Source organism: Octopus bimaculoides, chromosome 3 (genome assembly GCF_001194135.2).
Source record: "Octopus bimaculoides isolate UCB-OBI-ISO-001 chromosome 3, ASM119413v2, whole genome shotgun sequence".
Classification (NCBI taxonomy): domain Eukaryota; kingdom Metazoa; phylum Mollusca; class Cephalopoda; order Octopoda; family Octopodidae; genus Octopus; species Octopus bimaculoides.
Window position 1 is genome coordinate 109,932,213 of NC_068983.1, and position 14,842 is coordinate 109,947,054.

The 14,842-nt window shown below is 29.3% G+C and overlaps 1 protein-coding gene across 2 annotated transcripts in view; it reads left to right on the forward strand.

The window, feature by feature from the left end:
- The window catches only part of LOC106875217 (uncharacterized), a 121,244-nt gene that overhangs the window by 78,293 nt on the left and 28,109 nt on the right, over window positions 1-14,842 (forward strand). For both annotated transcript variants that reach the window (XM_052966445.1, XM_052966446.1), the window contains exons 5-9: window positions 6,614-6,820; window positions 9,543-9,746; window positions 10,284-10,480; window positions 11,644-11,937; window positions 12,350-12,598. In XM_052966445.1, the coding sequence (XP_052822405.1) occupies window positions 6,614-6,820; window positions 9,543-9,746; window positions 10,284-10,480; window positions 11,644-11,937; window positions 12,350-12,598 (1,151 nt within the window). The remainder of the gene's footprint in view (window positions 1-6,613; window positions 6,821-9,542; window positions 9,747-10,283; window positions 10,481-11,643; window positions 11,938-12,349; window positions 12,599-14,842) is intronic.

The window sequence follows — 14,842 nt, forward strand, 5'->3', positions numbered from 1 at the left end:
GTGTGTATATATATATGTATGTATATATATATATATATATATATATATTTAGATATGTATGTATATATATATATACATATGTATGTATACATATATATATGTATACATATGTATGTATACATATATATATGTATACATATGTATGTATACACATATATATATATATATATATATTCATATATACATATATATATATGTATGTATATATAAAAAAATATTTTCAGAATGTGATTAAAAACCAAGGGTGTGAAGATTGTAGAACATTTATAAATAGGTCTTACAGCTGTTTCCAGGATATTTACATATATGTGTGTGTGTGTATATATATATATATATATATATATATATATATACACATATGCGCATATATACACGCGTGTGTGTATGTGTATATATATGTATGTATATATATATATGTATATATATATAGATATGTGTGTATATATATGTATATATATATATAGACACATATGTGTGTTTGTGAACAGTTACAGGCATGTTTGTGTGGTAAAAATTTTGCTTCCCTGTCAGATTGTTCTGGGTTCAGTCCAACTGTGTTGCAATTTGTGAATAGATTTGTTACATGGAAATAGAAAAATGCCTATTATATGTGTCTTTGTCTTTTTGTTTGTCACCCACCACTCGATATTTGGTGTTGGTTTGTGTTTGTCCCCATAATTTATTGGTCCAGCAAAAAGTGACTTAAAGAATAAGTACTAGACTTCTATTATAAAAGATGTACATGAGTCAATTTGTTCAACTAAACCCTTCAAGGCATTTCCCCAGCATGGCTACAGCCTAATAATTGAAATAAATGAACGATAAGTGCAGGCATGGTTGTGTATTAAAAAAATTTGCTGAACCACATTGTTTCCTGTTTAATTCCAGTATATGGCACCATGGGCAAATGTCTTCTACTCTCACCTTTGGCCAATCTAAGCCCTTGTGAATGGATCTTGTAGATGGGAGCTAAAACATTTTTGTAATATGTACATGTCTGTGTTTGTCTTTGCATTTGTCTCCCACCACTGCTTAATAATTCATGTGGGTTTATTTGCGTCCCCGTAACTTAACATTCATGCATGCTGTAAATGATTGATAGATATTAAGAGGGGGGCATCCAGTTTTTAAAAACCATGTTGAAATAGATAGCGAAGCAAGATGCAGTCCTTGAGACTGACAGATCCTGCCAAGTTGTCCAACTCATGGTAGCATTGACCATGAATGTTAAAAGATGATGATGATTGCACATAGTTATGCATACAAGCATAACATGTTTAACCACCCTCATGCCTCTACATTCATGCATACATACCGTTTTCTAATTAGTGCCATGTATTTTTGGCTTGTTACACTACTTTTTATCTCATAGCAATGAGAAAATTATTTGAAATTTCCACATAGGTTTCATACTTCTGTATTTTGAAAATTTATTTTCTCTGAGTTGAATTCTCTTCTACTTAGTGAATATTTTGTTATCTGTAGTACAATCTCATTTCTATCACCTCTTCTGTGTTTCACCTTTGGAATATGATAATTGTTGCTTATTCACAACATTAATCTCTGCTGTAACTTCTGTAGTATCTTTCTTAACTTTTCTGGTATTTAGATAATGTTCAAAGCATACCTTTTCTGTAATTTATTAATTTTGTTTTAGTTTTTGTTTTACTGTCTTTAAGTCAAATATTTCATCATCTTTCTTCTTCAAAGTAATGAACCCATTATGGTAATTTTTCTTTGAAACCTTCTTGTGCTAATGAAATAATTTATAATTCTTTCATTGAAATAAATGCTTTCTCTACAAACTAGAAAATTTTGAAATGACAGTATTTCTTTTAGATTTTTTAGAAAACATTCTGTTCATTTTTCACATAGTTAAGAACTATTTTTCTGAAAATCTTAGTTTCCTTTCTATACTTTTAGTTTGGTTTTGGCATCCTCTATTCATTCTTAAAATACGTATCTTCGTTTGTGTTCATTTCCTTATTTCTTCATTTAACTTTATAATTTAATCAATTTTTGAACATAAAAACTGAGAGAATTCTAGTATATAGTTTATACACCAGATGTTTGGCCTTATGTTTCAAGTCGTGCTTTTATTTACACTTGTGTTAGAACATTTTCCATATTGTTTACCTTTATTGCCTCCTGCGTTATATTTCAAAGATAAACTGCATTAAAAAGAAATAGTTGTTCCCTATTTCTTATTTGCAGTTTTAAATTATTAATACTGATGTATTACCTTTTTCAATTCTAACTTACTTCTCAAACTCAATTTCAATTGGGAATCACATTTTTTTGTTTCATTATGTATCTTCTTTATAAGATTTAAAAAAAAAATGTTCACTCTCAGTATGATTTTAAAATACATTAAATTAAGTGCCTATTTTATGGAACGTATTTTTAACCAGTGAATAATAAATGTAGTAGTTTTGTCATAAAGCAGCTATCAAATGAGAATGATTGAAACGACTTACAATTTGAAAACTTGCTATGTGTATATTAATTAGCAATTTCTCTTTATACAACTGAAGAATTTTTCTGTATATCATATAATTAGTTCATGGTAATTAATACTTTTAATTATTTCATGATAATTACTACTTTAAATATGGTCAGTATTCTAATTTTTTTTTTATAATAGTAGGCACAATTGCTGAGTTTTTTTGTTTTTTTTTCAAGATTTTGTTTTGTTTTTTGTTGACATTATATTCTAATAGTTGCAGAGATTTAAAAAATGCTGATTATTTTAAGTTTTTGTATGCTCTTTTAAAATTGCTTTTAAACTTTTCGTTCATGTAAACGTTTTAAGATATTATTTGCTGTTTATATCTTTCATGATTCATGGAAATAGTTGTGACATTACACACCTTTCTTAACTTAATAATTATATACTTTTATACCTTATTCTAGTAATATATACACTGCCAGGCAAACAGGCATACTAACAAACTGACACTACACTACACACACAAACTAATTAAATTTGTTCAATTGTCATCTTGTACGACTTTCTTCATCTGACTTTCAGGTCATTTAGAAAGAATTGTATGCTCTAGCATTTGATTGTTTTGTTGCTTTACATCTTCAGTTTAAGATCACAAGCCTGTTTGCTAAATACACACTTTGCTATATTATGCTGTAATATAGTTTGGATTTTTTAATAGTGAATAGAAACATTTTCTAACTCTTAAGCACTATAACTGCATCTGATACATAATCCTCATGGACACAAATTTATTATGTTTATTTAATTCAAAATATCTCATCTGTTGTAAAATTATGAAAATTTTCTATTTCATAAATGTATTAGTGTGTATGTGCATGCATGAGTGGATGCATATATGTGTGTATGTGTATGAGTGGATGTATGTGTGTTGAAGCATGAGTGGATTCATACATATATATATATATATATCACATAGTCATGCATGAATGGGTGTGTGCATTATTTATAATCAATTTCATATTTACACCAGTGATGGTTTACTTTCAATATTTCTTGTGCCTAATGTGTATAAGCCTATTTAGGATTTCAGTTTCATTGAATAGCATGTTCCATTATTCGTATTATGTAGACATAAGTTCAGTTTATTCAAGAATTTCTCACCATTTATTAGATCTTATATTATCGTTTCATATTATCGTTTCATTTTTCATTGCCTTTCTATAGTATTTTTTTTCTTAGTAATCTCCTTAAATTTTTGTCTTCAGATATCTCAGTGTTCTAGATTGAAGATTTGCTTATTACTGGATACTAGAAACTACTTGCTGGATTTCTGTAAATCTTTAAGAATTCAAGTGTTAGCAACAGTAGTGTGGAGTGAATGCAGACTTACAAATCAAAATCATCTCTTCAGTTATTCTGCAAAAATATGTTTTTATCTTAACCTTTTCATTGTTGATCTTTCCTTCACTTATTTTTTCTCAACTTTGCAATTTCAGTGTTGGCTTACTCTTCTTAATTTTCTTAAGTTTGTTAGATGACTGCATGTGCACTTCAAAACTTAAGGTTTATACTGCAAACCTACTTTTAATTTATGAAGCATCATAAGTATTGGTTATTAATGACGTGATAAACTTTCAGTTATGTTATATTTTTGAAGCTTTACTTTAATTCTAAAATATTATTTATTTAAACAGAAAGCATTCTTCTTACAAAATTTTGAGTATAAATTGGTGTAGTGGTAGAAAATGATTGGGTGTTTTCACTGTATTACAGATTCATTATTTCTATATAGCTTTTCTTCTAAAAAATTACTCATATGAATCTTGCTTAGTATTAAAACTGCTTTCAAATTACAAAAAGTTAATGTAAGATTGGGATATGATAAAGTAAACGTAAAGGTATTTTATGATCATTATATTTTACGAAGTCAGCATGCAAATAGAGATTGATAGCTAAGTACATACATAAAAAAGTATCATTTTTCTTTCGTATGTTTATGCCTCAGATGACATACTTGTTTAAATCGAAATCCTTTGACACTTAGCATAGTTAGTAATTTGATTGTCACTTCTTGTTTTGTGGGAAACGTTTATCTAAAATTTAATCAGAGTTCTGGACTAGATATATTCCTTTATAAATTTTCTATATTAGATCTATAGTAAATTAGAATACTTTCTGAAAGCAGCCCATTATCAAGTTACCTACTTTCATAGAATTTTACTATTATTGACACCATAACAATTATTTTATTTTCACTTATCTCAAACTATATTAATTTAAATTATTATATGTTATACTTGTTTTCCATGATTATTATTCAATTATAATTTTTAAGCTTTCGGGGTAACAATTCAAAAAGTTCTTTTAAATGTTTATTGGGGATTTGTACTCATCTTTGTTTTTGTGGCATCATTACATGATGAGCACTTTAGTGTCTTTTATCTGAGATACAATTTTTCAATGTTTTACATTTTGATATTTTATATCACTTAATATATCTGAAATTTTAGCAAATTCTGTTATGATTTCATTATTAGCTTTTATTTGTTTCATCCTATTTGCAATACAGAATAGCATGTTACTTAGTGAATTCACAGTATAAAATTATTTAAGGTTTAATGGAATTATCCCATTGCTAGGATTTATCTTATTTTTCATAGTGTATATAGAGATTAAAATATTTTCTTGCTCAAAAATGAAAATACATTAAATTTAACTGTATATTGTAAAAAGTTTTCAAATTTATATTTACATTAAAGTGTTTACATTACAATAGTTATATCAGTGAAAATTTACTCATCATATGCTTTCCATTAGTATTTTTAAAAATATCAGTGGAAAGTTTTAAATTCACATACTAGTTGAGCTTCATTCTGCATCCTACAAATTATTTATATCTTTACTTCATATATTTTATTTCAAATCTTTATTTGAAATAATGCATCATTGAATCCTTAGTAGTTTATGTTTTATTTAGTTTTGCATTTAAGAATTATTATTTTATATTAGCTGCTGCAGCTCAAAACATTTTTCTTTAGAATTATGTTAAATTACATACATAAAAACACCAACTTGATTTCTATTCCTCAGTATTACAGACGAATATCATTTTATATTATTGCTTAATGTAAACTTCTATAACTATGTTTACACTTAATTTTAACACTTTATGAACCTGGAGATAATGAATATATATTTAATATTTTCATTCACATACTAAGGCCTTTTTTACAATTTACATAGTTCATATTGTTATATGTGTATATATATATATATATACATATATATATATAAACACACACACACACACACACACATATACATGCACACATACACACACACACACACACACACATATATATATATATACATATATATATATATACATACATATATATATACACACATGTATATATATATTTATATATGTACATACATATATATATATAACACTCAAGGACTATTATACAGTTTAATGGAAATTATAAACAAAATAGTCAAGCTGTGTATAATTTCATAATTATTGATAAAAACATAAAATAACTCAATATTGTAATATTTGCCAACATTTTAAATTTTGGAATTGTCTAGTTTATTCGTGAAAATATAACAAATAATGATAGAGCCAAGCAATCAAATTTCTTGCTAATAATTAACTTCTATGCATAAATCTGATATTTAGATGTATTGATTTATATTTGTTGAAAATAGTTATTGTAATAGATAATTATTTGAAAATATGATCCCTTTAAATGGCAGAGTTTTTGAGAAACTGTAAATCGTTACGAATGTTAGTCATTTCTTTTTACATATTGCCTTTTCTTTTACTCAGTCAACTTTTATGTTTTTTAACAAACAATTGTTACATAGTTTTCTTTACATTACATTTCTTTACATAAAGTAAAATATTTTTTTCATTCTGGAGTAAATGAAAAGCAATATTGTGAGTAAATTGTAGTTACTGGCTATTTTATATTTTTACTCTTTTATTTTGTAAGTATTATCATATATTACAAACTATTTTCTACAAATGATATTTTATTTCTTTTGAAGTGTTGGATATATGTTATGATGAATATTTTCAGAATTGCAATCAACACACTCATATATAGTATATATGTATGTATCTGTATAATTAATTTGTATACATTTTATTTTCTGTAGGTGTGAAAAAATGAATATGGCCTGTGAAAATTGCACGAAACTCTGTGCTTGGCAACCTCCCATTCAAAAAGATGACTGTAAAGTACTTGGGGATGAAGCTGACAATGGCTGGTCCCCTCGTCTCAGGGTTTGCTATACCTGTTGTTTACATACAAAGTGTTCATCTATATGTGACCGGTATTACAGCAGCCCTTGCCGACCTAAGATGCAAGTACTTTTTATATGTTCATTTATCTGAAAGCCTGAATTGATTCTTCTCTATTGTAAAAATTATATATTTGGTCTCTGTCTAATAAAGGTAACAAAAAGAAAGACAAAAAAGAAAATTGATAGGACTCTATTATTTCTGAAAATGAGATTAAAATATAGAATTATGAGATTTGTGAGGAAAAATTGAAAGTAGGTATTGCTTTTGCTTTTCTTTCTTTGAGTGGAAGAAAATAAATTATCTCAATAAAATATTAAGTAATTTATAAACAAATGTTGCTTTTGGTTGATTTATTGTAAACACAAAGTGAGAAAAAATGCGTGACGTTAACTTGTAATTTTTTTTTTTAATTTTTTAATTCTCATGTAGAAATTTTATTTGAATATATTGTTACACCTTTTATATAATATATATTTATACACCTGGTAATGTACATGCTTAAATGAAAAAGTCTACTGGCTGCAATTATTTCAGTTACTTATTTCTAAATCAATAAAATCAATTTCTAAATTTAGAGAAGGAAAATAATTTATCTATTTGTTACAAGAGAATACAATCAACAGGCATTTGTATGGTAGTTTATAGAAATCCTGTCTTAAGCAAACAAATTATTTTAAGTAATGAAAAGCTTATATTTAATTGTAGAAATTATTTTTGTTTTTAAGTAGCTTGAGGGTAAATTTAAATTTTCCGCTTAATTAATAAAGCGTACATTTGGATACATTAAGAGTTTACATTAAAAGACTTAAAAGGGTGAAAAAGTATCTAAGAAGTACATGAACCCTAAATTATCTTGAGTTTATCAAAACTTGTTTGAAAAGACATGTTAAATGTTAAGCTTGCTAGAAATCGTTTGTATACATAAACTGATAATCTACTTTATTTTCTGAACTTTGCTGCTTAGATCTTTACATTATATTTGTATTTAAATAGTAATGACATTGTCAGATATCAGAAATGTTACATTTTGTCTAATGTTTAATGAACAAAAGCTTTGTTACATAAATGGATCTTAATATAATTACTGACTCACAAATACTTATTGGTAAAACATGCAATCCTTCATGCATTGTATTTTAACTTCAGGCAAAATATTACTTACATCAATAAATCTTTAAATATATGTAATGGATGATTATTTAGCATATCTAAGTGCAGTCAGCAATAAAACTTATTCTTCTATTATCAACGTAAAGTATCAGCATTTTAAATAACAATGTAACCCTAATGCTTTTTCAATAGGGATAAAAGAATGAAAAAAAATTTCATGTATAGTGATGGTGAGTCCCATAATGTACTAGATTTTAAAGGAATCACAGGAAACTGTCTTGTGATTATCCAAAGCAGATCTGCTTGATATAATTTTCTCTCTCCAGCTTACAGGAGGAGTAACAAAGCTAAAACAATATACTGTCATTTATTCAGTCCTTCCAGTGTTTACAACTATAGTTTATGCTCACATCTGGTACCTAATTAACAGCTAAGTAAACTTGGCTGTTGGATTTAAATGTTATATTTGGATACTGGACAGTGGAAATGATAAAATATTAACCTGGACATTTGGTTGGTAGTCCATTGCTTTTGTAGATTAATTAAAGAGAAAAAATTAATAAAATGTGCAAGGAGAATTAACTAAAGTGGACAAGTGACTTCAATTAGAAGAATTAAGGTGCAGGTGCATAGCCTAGTGGTTGCACTCATGTTCACTAGATTGTGGGTTCAATTCCTAGACTGGGTGGTGCATTATGTTCTTGAGCAAAAGACTTCATTTCATATTGCTTCAGTTCCTCTTTCAGTCAGTGGGGAATGTTGGCCGGTAGGTGTCTTTCAAAAGCTAAAATGATGCAAAGCACATAGTGACTAGCAATGTGTAACAACATCTGACAGTCTGGTCAGCCATGTGATGTGTGTGTGTAGATATATATAGTGGAATAATGTTTTCTGTGTACACACATGCATATATATATATAGTGGATAAAGTTTTATGTATACACACAAACATATGCTCACATAAAACTTTATCCACTTGAATTTCTTACCCTATCAGTATCATTATAAGGCTTCCAGAGATCCCAGCCTACTAAGGGTCACTACTGACAACTTTATTGAGGGCTGCATGGCTAGTTTGATATCATTCTATCTACTTGTCGTATTTCATCACTCAGCTATGAGATAGTCATTTAACAGAACCAATACATAGTTATAACATACACAGCACTAAACCTTCTCTTCTCAGAAACAGCACATTTCTAAAACTCTTGCAAACTCTGTGGATGCTTATAAAACTCTGACTTGTACAGCAACCATTAATCTATAACACAGTCAAATACGTAAATCTTTTACTTCTAAACCAAAACCTATTTCATCCCCAAAATGATTAGCATTATTTCAATAATTCATTATCATTTATAATTATCTAAGTTAATTATTGATAATATAATTTTGAATACTTAGACTTATTCATTTACTTTTTCATGTAAATTACAAAGAAGAATTAAATGATTCCTACTATAGTTTACATTGATTAATGTACATAGTGATTAACACAAGTTTTTTAAAAAAGCAGTATCTTGAAATACATAAAATAAAGAAATAAACTTTTATTTTGAAGCTAATAAACAATATTAGTGTGTATTATTTTATTGTGAATTCTATTACTTTGATAAGAAGTTTTTCTGCTTCAGTTTTCTATAGTTTTTTTTAATTTTGTTTTACTTTCAGATGCCTAAAAGGTAGTGTTCTTGAATTTATTTTAAAACCTATGTTTAAGGAAACTATGTATTGTCATGTACACCCAACTGCTCAGAGGACGCTTCTGGAAGTGGACTTTGCCATTATGTATGATGAAAGACTTTTATACAAGGAAACTTTCCAGATTGGAGCAAAACCCGAGTGGCTTAGAGATGGTTCAATGAACAACATTGTGTATGTTTATTTTAACATTCTATTGATATAAAATGATTTAAATGAATGTAAATAATGCTGTAGCTCATTAGTTTGTGTCTGGATTATATTTCTAATGATTTAACAAACATATTTCTAGTGGAACAGTGTCTGATATATTTATGGAGAAGTGATGTGTCTCAAGTGTTATTGAAGGTAGTTTATAGACTTTCTCAGGAACAAAATATATCATTATGGCTTTTTTGTATGTTGCTATGCTGTCTGTTTTTATCAGTTAATGGAATAAATGATTACTAGCTTAATGTAAATCAATTGCTTTTCCTTTTGATGTATGATAAGAAATTATCTTGATGACATATTCTTATTTTGCAGTCAGTGATAGAAACATTCCTTATTATCCATCAAACAAGTGTCTTACTAAACTCTACTTTCTCTTCAAAAACTAATTATTACAATTTTTCTTGTTAATTTAAAGCGAGTTTATTCCTGAAATGTAAGTGCATGAGACAGACAATATTTTTTCGTGTCTTTATTTATATATCAAATATATTTTTTCAGATATAAATTTCTTCAGATAGATATCAGTTCTGGCCTTGAGAAGATGCCTGATATAGTTGCCATGGACCAAACAACAAAAAGCCTAAAGTCTGGATTGCATCGTAAATCTGGCCATAATCTGGCTGGTTCTGTGGTACAAGGTGATAAATTATTTATCCATCCACAAGAAGTGTTTGGAGTTAGCCTGCAGAACTGGGGTAATTATTATTATTATCATCATTATTATTATTTGCTTAATGTTTAAAAATATCATTTGATATTGCAAATTAAGGGAGGAGGTATGATGTTTAGTATTTTGTGAAAAAAATATGGTTAGAATTTATCTAAATACATTTAACTTTTTAATCAACTATAATCTGTGACAAATGATTTTAAAACAACATTGAATCATAGTGTTATTGTTGTATTTCTTTAATTATATCAATTAATTCTATTACAAAGTAAACATCTGAGTACTTAAGGATATTCATGATTCAGCATCCAAGATATTCTAGGTTTCAATCTCTGGAGTTAGTTTTGTGAAGTATTATTTATCAGTATTTTAAGTATATTTTAGTGACCAGGCAAAGTGGTATGAATCTTGGATCTAACATAAGGCCTGTGTGCCACTGTTGAGTAAATTCCAATAAAGGAATCCCAAAACAAATTCTTGACCTGTTAAAATAGCAACCAAAGCTCAGTTTTACTCTACAATCTTAAAAACAGATGGAAATACTGGAAAGTATAGTCGTGAATAAAATTTTACTAGAAAAGATGTGATTCTTAAGGATAGAATGCCTTTCAATGATAAATATTTGACATATAAAAGCTCTACAGTTGATGGCTTCAGTATACCTGAGAAAATAATATTTAGTTAATGATTGATACAACTGATGCTCAGATTTTATAAGTTTTGATACTGTAAGTTTTACTGAGGATAGCTTGCAACTCATTATAATCTGAAGCTACAGAAACAAATTTACACTAAAGCACAATTATCCTGTGTGAAGAGTTAGAGGGATATTTCACTTTATTATTACTACTACAGACAGTGAGCTGGCAGAATCATTAGCATACTGGGCAGAATGCTTAGTGGCATTTCATCTGTCTCTACATTTTGAGATCAAATTCTGCTGAGGTTGACTTTATCTTTCATCATTTCGGAGTTGATAACTTAAGTACAAGTCAAGTACTGGGGTCGATGTTATCAACTATCCTCCTCCCACAAAATTTCAGGCCTTGTGTCTATTGTAGAAATTATTATTACAACTACAATGCTAAAAATGTAATATTTCTGTGTAGAATAGAAATTATAGATATTAACGATTATTTGAATGAAGATGTTCTACAATTACTATTATGATATATATATTTATTACAGCTTTGCAGAATTGTAGTCACGACATCCTGGAGAAGTTGATGATGGTATCCGAAAAGGATGAACCATATATTGAAATGACTGATGTTCTAACATCCCATATCCGGGATAACACATACATGATTGTAAATAACAGTGTCACTCCTAAGGCTATATTCCGTGTTCCACGTACGATGTCTTTGCTGCAGTGGGTTGCTTCTTACGGAAGAATTAAACATGATTCCCTATCTGGTTCCATTCAGCATTCCTCTTCAAGATGGGTGGTTATGCTTGAGGGAAGTCTTGAAGCTTGCCCTGGTAAGTATTTCATAAAAATGTAGATTTTGCATTCTTGAGCACTTTGATGCATTGCAACTGAACTCCTTGCATTTTCAGAGATTTCACCAAGTTCATCTCACTGTTATTGGAAACTTTTCCATTGTTGATGAAAGTGATGCATAGAGGCAGCTTGTATTTTTTCACTATTTTTATAAGCTTTGTTAGAATTCATATGTGATCTAGTGTATTGTAGTTTTTACAGAAACTTGCATGCTCCCTCAGTTGCTGGTCATCAAGATATTTCAATAGGCTGATGACTATGACCTTTGGAAACAGCTTATGAATGAGAGATAAGGTGTTTTCATATATTTGTGTGGGTGTCTGTATGTGAAATTAATCTAGTTTTATACTAATTTATATACATACATATATTTCTTTTATCCTTTTACAGGATTCTTTTCTGTGAATCTCACTGACACAACATATTACGACCAGCCATTGTTCCAATATGATTTACTTGTGGAATGTCCACCCCATTTCCAGTTGACGTTCAGTATACCAACTTCAGATGCAGCAAATGTGGAAAAAGCATTCACGGCTTCCGTCAGGGATGCAAATGTCACATATCATCTTACTATTCACAGGCCCCCCCAAGACCCACCTGAGAAACAACCAATAACATCTGAAGAAGAAGCACCAGGTAATGTATTAACATTAAATTTTTTAATACTTCATGTTTTTTCTACCAGCTCACTAGAATTATTTTTTCAGTCTTTATAAAAGATTTTGATAATTTCCTATGCATGACCTTTGAGCTATGTAAGTTTAATTCTGGTGTGTGGTTTGACAAAGTATGCTGTTTTACCTTCAACTTAATTGGGATTTTAATATAGATGTCACCTACGCATAATCTTTCTCCATTGAATATAAACAATATATATATTGTAAGTGAGAAATAAGATAAGTTTGTATGTCATTAGAAAACAGCATGGAAGGCAGACGTTAAATGATGATGATAGTAAAAATGAATTCAGGCTTTCAATTATTTACATGATCACTTCCTTCACTTTTCATTACTTTCACGTTTCTCTACATTCACACATACACACACACACATATATAATCTAGACGAATGACTGGACAAACAAAAGAACGGCACTCAACACATTTATAGGGAGTTATAATTCAATATGGCTGAAAATTACGTCATGTTTGAAACTCTTGGTGTACCAACGAATTAGAATCAAATTATTTTGATCCATATATATGTATAGATAGATAGATGATAGAACACATGCAAAACAAGGAAGATTCTAAAGTAAGAAGGAGAGGAATAAATAATATATGAAGTTAGACAAATAAAGTATGTGGTGGAAAAAGTGTAGCGAAATGAAATGAAAAAGTTACAATCAAAAAAAATATTTACAATTAAAATAAATATGCCAAATGAAAGGAGCCTAAGAAGATATGACATTTCAGATTATACCCTTAAGCAAGGGAAAGTAAAAGTAATAAGAGTTGGAGAAAAAGAAGTAGAAACAATACCAACTTTACAATTGTTTGTTTACAATGCAGGCTTCGTGGAGAAGGGAAATTGTATAGGGGGATAGCAGGAACAGAAGTAAAGAGACAATCGGTGTCATATTGAGAATGTGAGAATGAAAGAAAAAAGGGAACAGTGAAGAGCAAAGTATAGAACTAGCTTAGGAAAGGAGATATAAGACAAGAGAGGAAGTAGGAACTTCAAGATGTCACTGTATCTATCATAGTATTGTTAAATAGGTTTTCATTTATGTTGATGTTAAATTGCTTCAAATATATATTGTGAAAAATAAGGTTTGTATATCTATCTATGCCATTGTCATTCTTATAATATAATATATCCCTGTTCTATATTTAAGAGATGAGGAATTATGTACATTATTTACCTTAGTTACACTTGACAGATATTTGTCCCCATCTTGTTTATTGTTAACACGTTTCGGCTGATATACCCTCCAGCCTTCATCAGGTGAAATTTCGAACCTGGGTTCTCATTCCTAAGGTATTTTTCGATATTGTTGTTGTTATTATTATTATTCAGGTCACTGCCTGGAATTGAACTCAAAATCTTGGGATTAGTATCCCGTGATCTTAACCACTACACCATATGCCCGTAGGCAATTATGGAGTGAATTTTTAGGGCTTATAAATCTAATATTTTCCTATCTTTCCTTAATACCTGTTCCCATAAGGTATTCATATCTGCACTCTATCTGCTTAGGAGGTTGTGTCCTAGCATATGTGCTGGCTGCTTCTTTTAGTTTTCATATTTTCCATTGGTGTTCTCTGTCTATTATTTTAACTTCATCCCACAGGGAGAGATGGTCTCCATTTTTCCATACATGATCAGCTATACCCGATTTATCAATATCTCCTCGTGTTACAGCTTTGTGATGTTCCTCTACCCTTATTTTGAGGAGGCGGCATGTTTCACCTTTGTATAACCTACTACAGCTGCAGTTTTTGGTCATATTCTCTTCTATTGGTGGTTTTGCCCAAAGGAGATATTTGCGAAGTGTTGTATTACTCTTGAATACCGTCTTGATGTCATATGGGCCGCATATCTTTTGTATCTTTTTAGAGAGGCCTTTCACATAGGGTAGACAGACTGTAAACAGTTTATTGGTTTCATCCTCTCTTTTCTTTGTAATTGGAGTAGATAGTATGTTTTGGGGGTAGTTGTTGCTTAATAGATTGTTACTGAGCGTGATCATTTCTTTGTGGTGGAGATATTGATAAATCGGGTATAGCTGATCATGTATGAAAAAATGGAGTCCACCTCCCCCTGTGGGATGAAGTTAAAATAATAGACAGAGAACACCATTAGAAAATACGAAAACTAAAAGAAGCAGCACATATGCTAGGACACAACAACCTCCTAAGCAGACCGAGTGCAGATATG